This window comes from Macrotis lagotis, chromosome 1 (genome assembly GCF_037893015.1).
Source record: "Macrotis lagotis isolate mMagLag1 chromosome 1, bilby.v1.9.chrom.fasta, whole genome shotgun sequence".
NCBI classification, from domain to species: Eukaryota; Metazoa; Chordata; class Mammalia; order Peramelemorphia; family Peramelidae; genus Macrotis; species Macrotis lagotis.
The window spans coordinates 326470323-326487992 of record NC_133658.1 but is presented as its reverse complement, the minus strand read 5'-3'; the positions used below and the strand labels follow the sequence as shown (position 1 = coordinate 326487992).

At 39.4% G+C, this 17670-nt stretch overlaps 1 protein-coding gene across 1 annotated transcript in view; it reads right to left on the bottom strand.

Annotated features, from left to right (window-relative positions):
* Nucleotides 1-16610, bottom strand: part of SCAI (suppressor of cancer cell invasion) — a 214596-nt gene extending 197986 nt beyond the window's left edge. Inside the window, exons 1-2 of the mRNA XM_074211586.1 lie at nucleotides 16502-16610; nucleotides 11813-11857 (exon numbers count right to left, since the gene is read on the bottom strand). Of these exons, the coding sequence (XP_074067687.1) occupies nucleotides 11813-11857; nucleotides 16502-16551 (95 nt within the window). The 5' untranslated portion in view covers nucleotides 16552-16610. The remainder of the gene's footprint in view (nucleotides 1-11812; nucleotides 11858-16501) is intronic.
* Between the last annotated feature and the right edge of the window lie 1060 nt (nucleotides 16611-17670).

The following is a 17670-nucleotide window of genomic DNA, read 5'->3' as shown; positions in this document are numbered from 1 at the left end:
GACAGAGCCTCACACAATCAAAAGCTCAGGAAGCACCCCAAAACCAAGCACAGGCTGGAGAAATGAGTAAGCAGAGAAAAAAGAGGAATACCATTGAGAAATACTTTGCCTGTGATCCCAAGAAGGATCAAAACACTCAATCTGAAGATGAGGAAGCATGAGCCCCTGCATCTAACGACTCCAAGAAAAACAGAAATTGGGCTCAGGCTACAACAGAGCTCAAAAAAGACTTTGAAAATCAAGTGAGGGAGATAGAAGAAATATTGGGAAAAGAAATGAGAGAGATGCACGAAAAACATGAAAAAGAAGTCAGCAGCTTAGTCAAGGAGATCAAAAAAAAATGCTGAAGAAAACAACATGTTAAAAACCAGCATAGGTCAAATGGATAAAACAGTTCAAAAAGTTATTGAGGAGAAGAATGCTTTAAAAAGCAGAATTGGCTAGATGGAAAAAGAGATAAGAAAGGTCTCTGAGGAGAACAAATCCTTCAGATGTAGAATGGAACTGAGGGAGGCTGCTGATTTTACGAGAAATCAAGACACAATACTTCAAAACCAAAAGAATGAAAAATTAGAAGAAAATGTGAAACATGTCATTGAAAAAACAACTGAGATGGAAAACAGATTTAGAAAAGATAATTTAAAAATTACTAGAATACCTGAAAGTCATGATCAGGAAAAGAGCCTTAACATCATTTTCAAAGAATTACTACAGGAAAATTGCCCTGATATCCTAGAAGCAGAGGGCAAAATAGAAATGGAGAGAATCCACCAATCTCCCTGAGAAAGCCAAAAAAAGAAAAAAAAAAACCCAGGAATATTATAGCCAAGTTCCAGAACTCCCAAGTCAAAGAGAAAATATTACAAGCAGCCAGAAGGACACAGTTCAAATATCATGGAGCTGTAGTCAGTATTACACAGGACTTAGCAGCAACTACATTAATTCGTAGGGCTTGGAATATAATATTCCAGAAGGCAAAAGAGCTCAGAATGCAACCAAGAATCAACTACCCAGAAAAACTCAATGTTCTCTTCCAGGGAAAAAGATGAACTTTCAATTTCAAATGTTTCTGTTGGAATGGCCAGAGCTGAACAGAAGGTTTGATCTTCAAATACAGGACTCAAGTGAAGCATAGAGAGTGGAGGAGAAGGGGGAAAATATGAGCGACTCAATGATGATGAAATACATGTATTCCTGTATAGAAAAATAATACTGATAACACTCGTATGAACCTTCTCATTTAATAGAGCAGGTAGAAGGAGTTTTTATAGATGAAGCACAGGAGAAAGATGAATCTGAAGATATATTGTGGTGTAAAAATGGAGTAAATAGATAAAAGTGAAATGTAATGAGAGAAAGAAAAAGAAGAGGAGGAATAGGCTAAGATATTTCATATAAGATTTTCTTTATTACAATGAGTTATTGCAATGATATGGAAGGGGGGAAGGCAAGGCAGAATGAGGGAATCTTCGCTCTCGTCAGAGGAGGCTAAGAGAGGAAACAGCATATATACTCAATGGGGTATAGACATCTGGAGTAAGAAAGAGAGAAGGGGAACAGGGGGGAAGTGGGGGGGATGTGAGTGATGGAGGAGAGGATGGACCATGGGGGGAGAGTGGTCAGATATAACACATTTTCTTTTTTACTTCTTGCAAGGGGCTGAGATTGGATAGATTGGATGGCCTGGCTGGGACCATAGGGCCAAGTAGATGATGGGCTTAAGGTGTGGTATGTGGGCTCAGGGTCTCTTGGTGCCAGGGCTGGGGATCTGTCTGCTGTGCCACTCAGCTACGCTACAGCAGTCAGAGTGAAAGGAGAGAGAAAATATAGTACATGGTAGTAGAGAAGCACAAATGGAGGGAGTTGTAATCAGCAATGGCAATGGTGGAAAAAGATGGAAGTAACTTTTTTGATGGCCTTATCATAAAGAATGTGATCCACCCATGACAGAGCTGGTGGTGTTGGAACACAGACTGAAGCACAATTTTATTATTATTTATTTGGGGGGGGGGGTTACAGGGCAAATGGGCCTGGGTGGCCTTCCAGGGGCCACACAGCTTGGTGATTGTTGGGTGTTTGAGTCTGCATTTGGATCCAGGTGGTCCTGGCCCAAGGACCAGTGCTCTGTCTGCCACCCAGCCACCCCTACTATTATTATTATTTCTATTTTATTTTATTTTGGGTCTTTTTGGGGGTGGGGTTGCAGGGATTGGGGTGGCTTATACAGGGTCACACAGATGGGTGATTGTTGGGTATCTGGGGCCAGATTTGGGCTTGGGTGCTCCTGGCTCCAGGGCCAGTGCTCCATCCACTGCGCCACCTGGCCATACCTACAATTATTATTATTTTTCTTTCATTTTAATTTTAAATTTTCTCCCCCTTTACTTTATTGTCCATGCGGGTCTATATTATTTGGAGGGAGGGGGTTTTAGGTTTACTCTTAAACAAGAACATTTTAGTAATGTATAAAAGAAACATTATACAAAATAAGAATAAATAAATAAGGAAAAAAAAGACTACTTCTGGAGGTGAAGCCAAGATGGCAACGTGAAGGCAGCATTTCCCGGGAACTCCTTCCTCCTAAAACTCCAAAAGCCATCAAATTATGACTCTGAGTAAACAACAGAAAAAGAAGAATCAGACCATAGAAAATTACTTTAGTTCCATGGAATATCAAAACACATACTCAGATGACAAAAATCGAAGCTCCCATATCCAAAACCTCCATGAAAATGGGCTCAGACTATGGATGAACTTAAAAAAAAAAGACTTTGAAAAGCAATTAAGGGAGGTGGAGGAAAAATTGGGAGGAGAAATGAGAGTGATGCAGAAAAAGCATGAAAACCAATTTAGCAGCTTGGAGAAAGAAATACAAAAATATACTGAAGAGCATAATGTTAAAAACCAGTTTATGCCTAATGGTAAAGGCAAAACAAAAGGCAAATGAGGCAAAAGGCAAATTCTACCTTAAAAAGCAGAATTGGCCCATAGGAAAAAGGAGATAAAAAAGCTCTCTGAAGAAAATAACTCCTTCAAATGAAGAATGGAACAAAAAGGATGCTGATGACTTTGCAAGAAATCAGGAAGAAATAAAACTCTTCTTAAAAAAGCCAAAAATTAGAAGAAAATGTGAAATATCTCACTGGAAAAACAACCAACCTTGAAAACAGATCCAGAAGAAATAATTTAAAAATTAGTGGGCTACCTGAAGGTCATGACCAGAAAAGAGCCTAAACTTTATTTTTCAAGAAATAATACAGCAAAGTTGCACTGAGATCCTAGAAGCAGAGGGTAAAATAGTAATTGAGGGAATTCACCAGTCACCTCCTGAAAGAGATCCCGAAAGAAAAACTTCCAGGAATATTAGAGCCAAATTCCAAAACTCCCAAATCAAAGAGAAAATTCTAAAAGCTGCCAGAAACAAACAATTCAACTACTAAGGCTCCATAGTCAGGATTACACAGGATTTGGCAGCATTCTACATTAAGGGCTCATAGGGATTGGAATATGATATTCTGGAAGGCAAAAGATCTTGGTGTACAACCAAGAATCAACTACCCAGCAAAAGTGAACATCCTCTTTCAGGGGAAAAGATGGACTTTCAATGAAACAGGGGACTTTCAAACTTTCTTATCGAAACAACCAGAGCTGAACAGAAAGTTTGATCTTCAAGTACAGGATTCTGGTGAACCACAGAGGGGGTGGAAGAGAAGGATCATGAGGAACTTAATGATGTTAAACTGTGTGTATTCCTGCATGGGAAGAAGATATTAAAAATTCATATAACTTTCTCATTTATAAGAGCTGTTGGAAGGAGCATATATAGACAGGGCACAGGAAGGAGCAGAATAGAATGGTATAATATAGTAAAAAGATGGAGTCAATGAGTAATAAAGGAAAGTGCTGGGAGAAAGGGAAAGGAGAGGAAGAAGCTAAGAAATTTCACATAAGAGTCAAGAAAAAGCTTTTTCAATGGAGTGGAAAGGGGGAAGGCAAGGGGGAATGAGTGAGCCTTCATTCTCATCAGCAATGGCTCAGGGAGGAAATGACATACACACTTAATAGGGTGAGGAAATTTTTCTTACACTAGAGAAAAATGAGAAGAAAGGGATGGGATAAGGGAGAATGGGGGGAGGGAAGGGGGGAATAGGTCATAGAAGAGAGGGAAGATTGTGGGAGAGGGAACTCAGATACAACACACTTTTGGACAGGACCAGGATGAAAGAGAAAGAGAATAGAATAAATGAGAATGGGGAGGAATAGAGTGGAGGGAAGGACAGCTAGTAATAGCAACTGTGGGAAAAATACTGAACTAACTTCTCTGATGAACTTATGATAAAGAAGACAACTCACCCCAGAGACAGAGTCATTGGAATCTGAACACAGACTGAAGTACATTTATTTCTCTCTCTCTCACTATTCTTGAGGTTTCTCATCTTCTTGGGAGGGGGTATGTTTACTCTTATAACAAAATTATTGTAATAATATAAAATAAACCAAAAATCATACTTTAAGAATACTTCTGTGCTATAAGAAATGATGAGCTCAATGATTTTAGAAAAAACATGAAAGATCAATGAAATAATGAATAGCAAAATTAGCAGAATCAAGAAATTTATGTACAGTAAGAGAAATTATGTACCAGAAATTATGCTAAGTGCTGAGAAAACCACAAAAAAAGGAAAAAAAATCACTGTTCTTAAGGAATTTACAATCAACTATTTATAAACAAAATACTTATAGGATAAATTGGAGATAATTACTAGCATTAAGAGGGATTTGGAAAACCTGCTTGCAAAAGGAAACACTTTAGCTGAGACTTGAAGGCAGACAAGAGGAGGTGATGGGAGGGAGAGCATTGCAGGTACAGGTGAAAATATTATAGGTCAAGTAATAAATTCCAAAATCAGAATAAAGAAAACTAGCTATGAGATCTAGGGTATTATGTTCTATATTTTTAAAATCACCATTCTTTAGTCATGGAAAAATTACAGAAACATTCAGAAATGAAAAGCAAGTCTTAAGACTTTTGAATGTTTGAAATAATAATGTGATGAACTGTAACAATCCTCAAAATTGTTGGTGAATAAAGGAAAAAAATGAAAAAAGTCTTTAATAGTTATTTCTCAGGGATGTTTTAGAAGGGATTTCTATAACGTGTAAAAGATTGTATAAGTTCTGAATAATTGTCAGCACATCAAGAGTTAATTAAAGGTAAAAGTCAGTATAAGTATAGGAATACTAATAAGCTACACAGGCCAGGTATCAGAGTAACAGATAATTAGAGATCAGGTAAGGTTTACCTCCAACTAAGTCTCCTATGGATATGTTAAAATTATACAAGATTTTCTAAAAGGTATAATAGAAATAACTTTGTGAAATGATATTCTGATGGCAGATGTATTCTTGTAAAAGGTGTTTGCCACTGTCATTGAGGATATTTAGAGCAGAGCTAAAATAGGAGAGATTTCCTGTAGAAAGATATTTCCTTCATAAGCTCCTGTTTGTAGATGACATTAGGCTAACTGAATCAAGGCTCCAGAACATTGCAGACTCTCCTAAATATGATCCACAACTATAAAAAAGAATGTTTGTGAGCTGCTAGGTGGCCCAATGAATAAAGTTCTGATCCTGGAGTCAGGAGGACCTGAATTCAAATCTAACCTCAGACACTTAATAATTACCTAGCTGTGTGACCTTGAGAAAACCACTTAACCTCTTGCAAAAAAAAAAAAATAGAACATGGTTTAACAATCTAAATTGAAAAGAAAAGTGGATAAAAAAGTTTATTATCCAGACCACAGCAAACAGAGTTGTTCCACCAGTATAAAGTTCTTTAACAAGCACAGTGAATGAAGAATGATCTGGGATCAGACAATTGCCAAAATAAGAACTAGATTGCTTTTGGAAAACTGATCAGTACCTTTAATGATTCCAAGCTTCTTTTAGAAATAAAGGACCATCATCTTTTTGTTTGTTTGTTTTTGCAAGGCAATGGGGTTAAGTGACTTGTCCAAGGCCACACAGCTAGGTAATTATTAAGTATCTGAGGCCGGATTTGAACTCAGGTCCTCCTGACTCCAAGGCTGGTGCTCTTTCCACTGTGCCACCTAGCTGCCTCACCATCATCTTTTACAAAAGGTTTATCTTTGATGCTATGGCTCCAAACCATATATCAGAGTCTCCAAAGAACCAAAGATCACCTAAAGGTCCATAGAGAAGCATATGATAGGTATGAGTGAGATGAAACACCATTTCTAACCAAGAATTTTACAAGAGGAAAAAATGGCAGAAAGGATGTTAATAGAGAGATATTACTGAATAATCAAGTGGAGAGAGCAATACATAAAACCAGATAATTTTCAGGTTCCATAGGTAGCCACATAGTCAAATGGATTGAAAGAAGGCTTCAAATTAGTTACACCCCTTTGGAAGGTTTTTCTGTAGTATATGGGCAAAAATTATACATGATATAAGCACATCGATGGATTATAATATACATCCTTGGAGGTAATATTCACAACAATGAGGACTCAGATGCACTGAATAAAAGAAGCACAAAAACATATCTGACAAAGTATATTACTTCAATTATTTTGTGTTTCTCTAATATCACCTGTGATATTGCCACCTTTAATAAAAATATATCTGACAAAGTATATTACTTCAATTTTTATGTGTTTCTCTAACTAATATTACCTGTGATGTTCCCACCTTTAATTTTTTAACAACATAGTAATTCAATGGTATATCAATTATTCGGAATAAACAATAATTTTTATATAGTTACACACATACATACTAGTTTGACTCTTTAAGTCTGAATTTGCCCAGATGAAACCAAATTTAGCTACTGTCCCATATTTAAATAACTAAATGGTAGATTTTGTATCAAACTTATATTTTATTGTTCTCTTTTATGTTTTTAATAATAGATATTTCTCAAAAAAATGCACAAAAGCTGTAGTTCATAAAGAGCACACTTTAGTGACTGTTGTAGCTATTACAATTGCTGTTGATCTGGAAATGTAAAGAATTCCAAGGATGATTCAAGTCTACATAGAACCACAGAACCTTTCACCAAATTTGAAAGGAAAGTGTGGTCAAATAAAAAGTCTGAAGCCAAGAATTGAAACAATTGCTGCAAACCAGCTTAACTAATCATCAGAAAATAACCTAATACCCCTTGAGGGACCTGAAAGCAGGGAAGGACGGCATACAGTGAGAACTGGGGAGGGGAGGAGAGAATCTGACTTGCTATAAAGGAAAAAATGCCTGTCGTGGTCAAGATAATCTAGAAACAAAAGTACTGAAGAGTAGAAAAAAGATAATTTTAACTGATAATAGCTAAACATTATTTAAAGCTTTAGAATTTACAGACCATTTTACTTACATTAACTCAATCAAGAAACAAAAACTTACTTTTTCATTCACGACTATAGATACAAAGATTGTTGTCAGATTTTCAAACAAACCTATAAGATACAGACATCTTTATCAGACTGTAAAAATACATCAAAATAATGTGAGAATTTTTTTTTTATTTCTAATGGACCTGGAAGTCTTACTTCACTTATGGGAATGATAATTTCCATTAAATACATAGATGCACTATTGTCTTTGAATTACAATAATTTTCCAATGGAAACAGGATATAACAATACAACACTGCACCATGCCATACTTCAGGAAAAAGTCAGACAAGCTATTGAGGAAATGGACATGCAATATAATTCATTGGCCTGTTAACTCACCTTGTGTAAAAGTAAATGAAAATTTATAGGTTGTAATCAGGGCTAGGTCTGGAAAAATGGACTCTCATATAACCAATATTGGTAGAAGTGAAGGGTAATGATGAAGAACTTAAAAATATGCCAAAAAATTTTGTAAACTAAATAAAGTATGTAAAACAAGTGTTTACAACAAAAATACACAATGCATATTAAAAGATGTTTTGAAGATGCACAAAGATATGTTATTATTTTATGAGTCAAAAAATTTTGGTTTGCCTCAGTTAATTTGCACACTACAGTAGCTGGTATTTATGAAAGGTTTGAGTTTGTAAAGTGCTTTATATATTCCATTTACTCCTAGAGACAAGCATTATAAGTAACATCCCCACTTTATGGACAAGGAAACTAAAGTTCTAAGAAGTAAAGTGGATGCCTCGGGTCACAGTGCTTCTAAGTGAAGGAGAAGGGATTTGAATGCAGATCTTTGTGACTCCAAGTTTAAGACCCATAAATTCATATCCACTGCATTTCCATAGTTTTGGGTTGTTTGTGTTTTTGTGTTGTTTTTTTTTTACAAAAAACCATAACTGAATTTAAACTAGGCCTCCTTGTTAATTTGTGCATTCGTAAATTATAATGTCATTATAAAACTATCCTTGAAAACAGAAGCTATGTCAGTGAAAGAAATTCTAGAAATGTGGAAGACAAATACATCCTATTCTTCTTTTTTTGAAAGACTAACAAATATTTCCTATTTTTCTATGGAGCAACAAACAGATTCTCCCCTTCCTCATTGGGTACCACATAGCTCCCTCCAGTCTCAAGGGAGCCAGGATGCATATGCTGATGATGAAGTCAATACTTTAGGAAAAAGAGGTAACAAAAAACAGCCACCTTGGAGAGAAGTCAATTTATTCTGCTTTACATGGTATAACAAAAGGACATAGTCAATCTATTGAAACTATTACAATGCCTAAATCTCTTGTATTTTGAGAATTATAATAAAAAAAAAAACCCAAACCCTACAGTATGAAGAAAATCTTAATTAGTGTATGTAACAACTATCATTGTCTTCAATAGGATAAAAAAAGATTTATTCCCTCACTACACAGAGATTACTGACAATAGTTGCTATTGAAAAGCAAAAGAATTTTCTTATTTTGGACAGTTTTCCCTAAAAGCATAAAAAAAGAACAAGGGTCTCAGCATCAGCCCAGATTACTAGCACAATTAATATGTGCTAGAACCAAGAGAAAATGCATATGAATTAATGAAATAAAATGAAAAAAGAAACAAATCAATACCAAACTCAGTGACCTCAGCAATGAAAAGCAAAACAAGACATCTCAACTCAGATAAATACAGTTACCAAGAGACTGATGGTGAACCATACCTCCATGTTTTCATTATACAGGTAGTAAATTACAGATATATTACACGTTGTCAAATAATATTATTGTTAACAATAATGATAATGTTTACATAGTACATTAAGATTTGCACAGTAATTTAATAAATTATCTCATTGTTGTCATTTTTGGTTTGGCTTAACTATTTTTTTGTTCCAAGTTTGAGTCATTTCCCAGAAATGACAATATTTAAAAAGCATCAATAAACTTTTAAAGGTTCTATAATGTACCTTTAATCTATTGCAACCAAATGCTGAGATTGTTTTTTATTTGCCTCAGAAAAAATAAAGAAAATGAGTTTTTTTAATTTCATTACCTAGGAAAATATTTCAAGAGATACATGATTTCATCAATGTAGTTATCCTCATCATCAATACAGATCACAATTATGAAGACCCAGAGATGATTAATAACAATAGCTACATAACACTTATGTGCCATGCCCTATGCTAAGTGCTTAACAAATACTATTTCATTTGATCTTCACATCCATTCTGGGAGGTAAGGTAATAAGTAAACTGAGAAAAACAAAGGTTAAATGACTTGCCTGGAATTACACAGGTTAATAAGTATCTGAGGCTGGATTTGAATTCAGGTCTTCCTCACTATAGCCCCAGCACTATGTCCATTCTACCACTTAACTGTGCCATGAAAAGATAGTCTTTATGAGCTGCTATGGCCAAAAAACATTCATTATCTGTTGTCCAATCTTCTAGAAATAAGTTTAACTGAATGAAATCAGGCAGGTTGTTGGATAACAAACAGGGTCAAGGCTATACCTGAAACCTATTTTTTTGGCAGGTCCTACAAGAATCTTCAAGACTAAAATGTAAAAAATAAAACAAAACAAAACAAAACAAAAAACCATAATCTGCAAGACTCCACTGACCTAGACTTTTGAGAACTGTCATGTCCAAAATACCATCTGAAAGTCTGAGGGAAGAAAGAAGAAGGAAAGGGGGGAGAAGACAGATATATATGAATGTAATTATACACCTATATATACATACATACATATATACATATTACAAAACTATCTCTGAAGCTTACTATCCATGTAACATTAGCAAGTCACAAACTTCTCTGGGTCTCAGTTTTCTCAGCTATAAAAGGAAACAGCTGGAACTACTGGCCTGAGGTCCCTAGATCATATGATCACATAAACCTTTACATTTACCTTCAAAATATTTTTCTCTACAAATGGTAAAGCCTGCTAGAATATTGACAAAGCTTCATCCACCATTTTGAGGTTTAGTCAAACTAAATACAGTCATTATTCATGGCAATAGTTATGGACTAACCATTCTACTCTAACTGCCTTATTTCAATGTCTCCATTTAAAATGAATCCCTCATAACTATAGAGTTGCTGAGATCTCTTAGTGATATATTTGAAGGGCAACTTTAACTTTTCAGCATTCAAGGGATAATTCCCCAATCATATTCTTCTGCTTCTCCTCTCCAATTCCCAATATTTCAGATACTTCATTGTTACTTTCAATGAGTAGGCAAAAAACAAAAAAGACAAGATAGAAGTTCTAATAAAAAAGTTATGGAAAAAAGTTAAAATTATAAAACATTTCTTGCAATAGCAAAGAACTGAAACAAGTATATGCAATACTTAAATTGTAATGCATAAATGTAGTGGAATATTACTGTGTTATAAGAAGCATGAAAATACTGATATGAATTGACACAAAGGGAAAATAAAAAGAACTAGAAAAATAACATAGAAAACCTTTATAACAATGTAAACAGAAAGAACAATGAAACAATCAAAACTGAATACTGCAAAATCGATAACAATCAAATGGCCCCAAAGGAGGGATATAAGAAGACCTCCTCAACTTTTTTGCAGACCTGGAGGACCAGGTGTATGTTACACTGCATATAACAGACTTTTTCAATATATGTTAATTTTTTTCTATATTACAGGGGTTAGCCTTCTGGGAGAGAAAAATAAAAGTGGAGGATGTAGGTGATGTAAAAACAAAAAGATACCAACACTTAAAAAATTAAATCACAAGTTAATGATTCCTGAGGACTCATGAGAGCAAGGGGAATGGATTTAGGGTACAGAATGAAACGTTTTATTTTGATCAAGACCAACTCTGAAATTTGTTTTGCTTGACTATATGTGTCTGTAATAGAGGTTTTGCTTTTCTTGCTTTCTCAGTAAGAGATGAAGGTGGGGGGCAGCTAGGTGGCACAGTGGATAGAGCATGGCCCTGGAGTCAGGAGGACCTGAGTTCAAATTCAGCCTCAGACACTTAATCACCTAGCAGTGTGACCTTGGACAAGTCACTTAACTCCATTGCTTTAAATAAAAAAATAAATTTTTAAAAAAAGAGATGAAGTTAGAATGAAGAGAAAGCAGATTTTAATTTATAGAAAAAATTAATATCAAGCAAAAAAATTATTGGCTAAAATAGGAATTTAGGAATATTAATGATTTAAATTATCCATGACCTATACTGTCCAAGAAAATGTTACATTGAAAGTAAAACAATTACTCAAAAGATAGGTGTTTAATGTATTTATAGTGTACATATTAAATAGGTCAAGGAAGAATCTGAACAGAGTTTATCTACCATTGACTTAAAATTAGCAAAAAAAGTAAGGCTGAGCCTCAAAACGCAAATACTTCAAGCGAATAAGCCTCAGAACTTACCTGGTTTTCCGTTTTCGAGGTGGTTTCTCCACTGTGCCAGTCAGTCTAGAGACCAAATAGATAAAGTAGTTATTAGAGAGTGAAGGGGCTAAGAATAAGGTGGAGTGAGGTAACCTTGAGTTTCTCAAAGCAATTGTCAACCAATCTGCCACCTTGATATCTGATTCCCTCTAGACCAGTCACAACCCTAACCTGGAAAATCCTGACAACAAGGGTCCCACATATACCATGCCAAATGAGGACAAGTGCACCCTCGAACACTCAACCCTATTCATTACCTGCTCGTATCACAATGCATGAATACCTCTATCACTTCAGCAAATTTAAAATTTCACATATCAATTTTCATGCCAGGTACCTTTGTAAACTGTTCTCACAGAATAGACCAGTCTCATATATACCTATTGCCATCCACAGTCAGGTCCAAAGGATCTTATGAGCTCCAAACTCAGTCCTTCATGACTGTGTAGAGTTAATGTGATCTGTTCATGATAACTATAAAGCACAGTGAACTTTCCATTAGCAGATAATTCTCTATTTTTAGTCATCTGCCTTTTTTCTCCTCTACAATTCCCTGACTTTCAGATATCCGGACAAAAAGTAAGCAACAACAATAAACCCAGGGGCGGCTAGGTGGTACAGCGGATAAAGCACCAGCCCTGGAGTCAGGAGTACCTGGGTTCAAATCCAGCCTCAGCCATGATAATGACCTAGCTGTGTGGCCTAGGGCAAGCCACTTAACCCCATTGCCTAGCAAAAACCTAAAACAAACAAACAAAAAAAAACAATAAACCCAAATCACCTAGGCTCACTACACCAAGGGTAAAGTCTTCCATATTCACTCTAACAGCCCAGATTACTTACTCTTTACAACCCAGACCACTTGTCCAGTGTCAGTGTCCACTGTTTTTGACAGATCAAGCTTATCCATATAAGCAACTAAAGCCCCCCATATTCTGACACATAGTACCATGCCCCCGGACTCAAACGGCCTGGGTCCTAATTACCACTACTTCATTTACTACTATCCCTCCTTGCCAAATGCCCCACAAGTTTGGTTCTCCAAACCTATTGTCCCTCAAAGGTCATTCCCTCACAGCTTCATGCTCTCAGTCTCCTTCCTCTCATGGCCTCTGTCTCTCACAGCTAAGGACCTCAGCTACTAGCAAAACAATTCACCGATACTTCTTGCTCCCAACTCAACTCTATCACAACCCCCCAACTTCCTCTTACCTTCTAACTCTTTCACATCCACTGCCTCATCATTTCATCAGAGAATCTAGGAAACATTGCTCAACAACCTCATCATCCAAATATGGATAGTCTAAATCTAATTATCTACCCACTTCCACAATCCATCTCCCTCTTTTCTCAAGGACTTCAACAACTAGCTCAGTCTTATTCTGTACCCTGACCTCTTCCAATAAAAATGTTAACTTTTTTTCATATACCCAGTGCATCAAGCTCATAATTCACAGAAGCTGATTCTTCACTTCAGTTCAGGCAAATAAATTATATCCTTAATCTCATTATCATTTATCAATGTTCCACCCTCAAAATCCAGAACATAACCTCCTATTTTGCCATCTTCCTATATCTCACCCCTCCTAAAGCTATTCTATCCTTACTGCAAACTTGTTATTTTATCCTTTCATCCTTTCCCAATCCATCAACCCTATTCCTGATTCACTTTTGTCCCTTCAGAATCCTGATAACCACTCCAACTAAGTTTTGCCCCTTTGTCTTATTTTGTTTGGTTCATCCTTTTCCAAATTCCAGCCCCGGATTACCTTTACCATATACCTTCTCTGCTTCTATGCAGATGCCTCTGGAAACAGCTGAAGGAAGTCATAAAGCTGTGCTATTGGGTCCATATAAATTTACATTATCTCTTCTAATCTGGGCCTTTACAGTTACATAATAATATTTTTACTCTTCTCTGATTGACTCTATATTACAGGATCCTTCAATATTTATTGCGAACTTCTCTTCTCAAAACCCCCACACCACCATTTCCTGACTTACTTTCAGCAAAGGATTTTACGGAGAAAACTGAGACCATCAAAGCTGGAATTTGTTTTGCTTGACTATACATATTTGTAATAAGAATTTTGTTTTTCTTTTTCCTTCCTCCAATGAGAGGGGGAAGATGGAGAAAAAAAATTTTTGTTCAATGAAAAAAATTAAATTAAATTTTAAAAATCAAGGTCATGACTTCTCTCTTCTCCCCAACTCCACTCCTCAAACTGCTTCATCATCACCCCTATTCTTCTCCCCTTTATTCCAATCAGTAAGAAAGAAATGGTCCTTTTCCTGGCTAAGACCAATCCTTCTACTTTGACCTTTGACCTTACCCCCATCCGTCTTCTGGGGACTAATCCTTAAGGATTCCTTCTAATTTACCTTTCCTTATCCACTAATTTCCTCTCTGCTGCCTAAAAACATGCTAAGTGATCCTAGTTTAAAAAAAAAACAAATATACTTCACTTGACCTACCTAACTCCTAGAAAAACTACCTATACTCTTTGCCTCCAGTTCATTATCCTAGTTCTTAACTTTTTACAATCTATCTCCAGACCCACCATTCAACTGAAAATGATCTCTCCTAAGGTTAGCAATATTGTTTAACTGCTTAAATTTAAAGACTTTTTAAATGACTTTATCCTGCTTGGCCCCTCTATGGTATGTCACAATACTGACACACACTTCATATTCTTGACACTTGCTTTTCATGACATTCTTCTCTGGTTCTCTTATCTTTCTGACCCTTCAGTCTCAGATTCCCTTGCTTAATCATTCCTATCCTACTCTATGAATGAATATACTACAGGGTTCTGTCATGGACCCCCCTTCTCTTCTCTGTTTACAGTACTAATTCTTGGTGATCTCATCTGTTCCCATGAGCTCAATTATTTCTATGCAGATGGATCCCAAATCTATATGCCCAGACCTCATCTTTCCTGAGCTCTAGTCCCTTTCACCAACAACCTGCTGGGCATCTCTCCCTGGATGTCTCAAGGGCAACTCTAATTCCACATGACCAGAGTAGAACTCATTATCTTTTCCCCTCAATCCATATTTCTTCTTCACTTCCTTATTTCTGTCAGGGGCACCATCATACAATCACTTAGATTTATAATCTAGAAATTACCCTCAATTCTTCCTTTCCCCCAATCCCAATTCCATGTGTAATCAATCGCCACATCTAACAGACTAAAATCTCTAATAAGTCTCTAACTTCTCTTACAACCATGCCCTTTTTGCTATTCAAATCCTTACTACCTCTGGACCACTTTGGCATTTCTGCTCACATCTTTCCCTTTCTTTAAGGAATCTTTCACATCCTTTGCCAAATAGCTATTCCTAAAACACAAGTCTGACCATGTCACTCTGCTGCTCATGAGGGTTTAGTAAGCTCTCTCCTGCCTTTAGGACAAAAAAACCAAAAAAACAAAACTCCTCCGTTTGGCATTTAAATCCCTTCATAATCTGACTATATCCTATATTTATAAACTGATGTCAAATTATTCTCATTTGACTTGTTCCAGTCAAAACGGCCTAGTTCAAGTTCTTTATACAAAACATTGCATTTTCTACTTCAATGGCTTTCCAAAGGTTATCTCTCAAATCTGAAATGTTCTCCTTCCTCATATTCATCGGTGAGGTAAGTTTTCCTCAACCCAAAGCCAACTTTCACAAGAGGCCTTTGATGATTCCCTCATCTGCCAACAGTTCTTTTCCCTCCTCATCAAAATAACTCTGCATTTATTTTTTAATATATTTCCCATGTACTTGTTTTAGACTAATTGTATCCATGTTGGATCAACCCAAGGTCTTTCAGGGCTAGGCTGAGCTAAAAACTGAAAATACAAACAAAGACAAAAACAGCCCCTTCCCTCGAGGAGCTCCCAGTGGAACTGGGAAGCCAACCTGCAAAGGACGACATACAAACAAGATGCAATGGGAACTCCTGACGGAGGGCGCCTGGAGAGCATCCCGGCACAAGGCTGGACCGGGGCTAAGCCCTGAAGGAAGCCGGGCGGGCAGGCCGGGAAGGGGGGGAAGCCCACGTTCAAGGGCCGGGTCTTTGTAACCCCGGAGCCTAGCACAGAGACTGGCAGGTAGTGACTCGCCGAGGCCGGCGGCCTGAGCGGAGCCTGGCCCGAGGACGGCGCCCGCCTGGCCCGAGGACGGCGCCCGCCTGGCCCGAGGACGGCGCCCGCCCCGCGGCAGGGATCCTGGGCCGAGGGCTGGGAACTTTGTCCCAAATCTGCATCTGATACTGAGTCTCCTTCCTCGTCCTAAACGTGTCGCACGCTCGGGAGCGATACGCTGACGAGAGGTCGGCGGGCTTCGCAGGCTGCCGCGGCCGCCACAAGGTCGGGTCCCGACGCCCCCCGCCTGCTTAACACGCGGTCCTTGGGGCCCCCCGGCGCCCCGGGCTGCGGCGCCCCGCTCCGGGCCCGGGCCGCGGCGGCCCGGCCGCTCTCCCCATCTCTCCGGCCCGCCTGGCCCGGCTCCAGGGTGTCACGGTCCTCCCGGGCGGGCCGCCCCGAGTGCAGCACAATACCGGGTCGGGGGCCGCCTCCCCTCCGGCCCCGCCGCCGCCCGCCCTCCCGGCCGCTGCCTCTCACGCCCCCTCGGCCTCGGTCCCCCCGCCGCCGCCCCAGCGCCCGGGCCCCGGCTCACCTGGAGGGCAGGCGGGTCCGCGGCTGCTGCTGGCGGCCTCCTCTGACCATCCGTCCCCGGCCCCGGCTCCGCCGCGGGAGCTGCTCCGGCGGCCGCGGCGCTCGCTGGGCTGAGGCGGCGGCGGCGGCGGCGGCGGCGGCGGTGGAGGAGGAGGAGGAGGAGGAGGAGGAGGAGGAGGCGGCGGCGGCAGACCAGGGCGGGAGATAGCACCCCGCGCCTCAACCTAACGCGCCGTGGACCCGCCCCCTCCGCCTAGTGTTCTCGCTCCCCATTGGCTGGGGCGCTAGCGTGGCAGCCCACTCACTCGCTGAGTGGCCCGCGCCACTGTCCCTCCGGGTCTGCCCGGCCAGACGGTTCGGTTGAGGTTGCAGGTGACGGCGAAGGCGCCTTAGCTACAGCTAAGCGAGTTGGGCCGAGAGCCAAGGCGCCACCGTCCGCCCCAGAGAGGAACTGCAACGAACGCACCAGGCACCTGCGCCCACCTCCCTCCCCCAACTACCTGCACCTCCCCTCTGCACCCCAGCCTCCTGCTGCCCTCTAGCGAAGCGGGGTGCGCCTAGGGCTGGGGGGGGGTGCGCTGCGAAGGGGTTAAAAGCGGCAGAACAGACTATCAGGTTCCACTGGTACACAGAGGAGCTTCACCGATGCCTGGGTGAATGGCAGTCGGGCAAGGAGCTTCCCCAATCAGCCTTCCAAAGTTCCTAAGAAACCGTCTGGCCCCGCAGCCTAATGTGACAGAGGAAGCAGCAAGTCCAAGGAACAAACGGGCTCGCTCAAGGTCACACAACGGGACCGAAACCCAGGCCTCCCGATCGGGGTCATAATTCTTTTTGCCAATATGTTGAGTTTGGATGCATCAGTCTCTTTCCTTGGACAACAGGACTGAACTGGAATTAATAGAAAGATAGCATTTATAGTGCTTTAAGGCTCGCAAAGCAATCACATGCATTTTATGTGCTTCTGGAGTGTTGTGAAGAAGTAAATATGTAAACTGTAGAACATCGGGGAAGGGGGAGCTATCCTTCTTATCTAAGGTGCTATAATGTAAATTCCTCACTCCTCTTGCAATTTGGTGGTTTTTTCATCATTATATATAGCTTTATACTACTAAAGCGCCACATGGAAATGCTATCACTAAAAGATCCAAGCATCACCACAGACACAGAAGG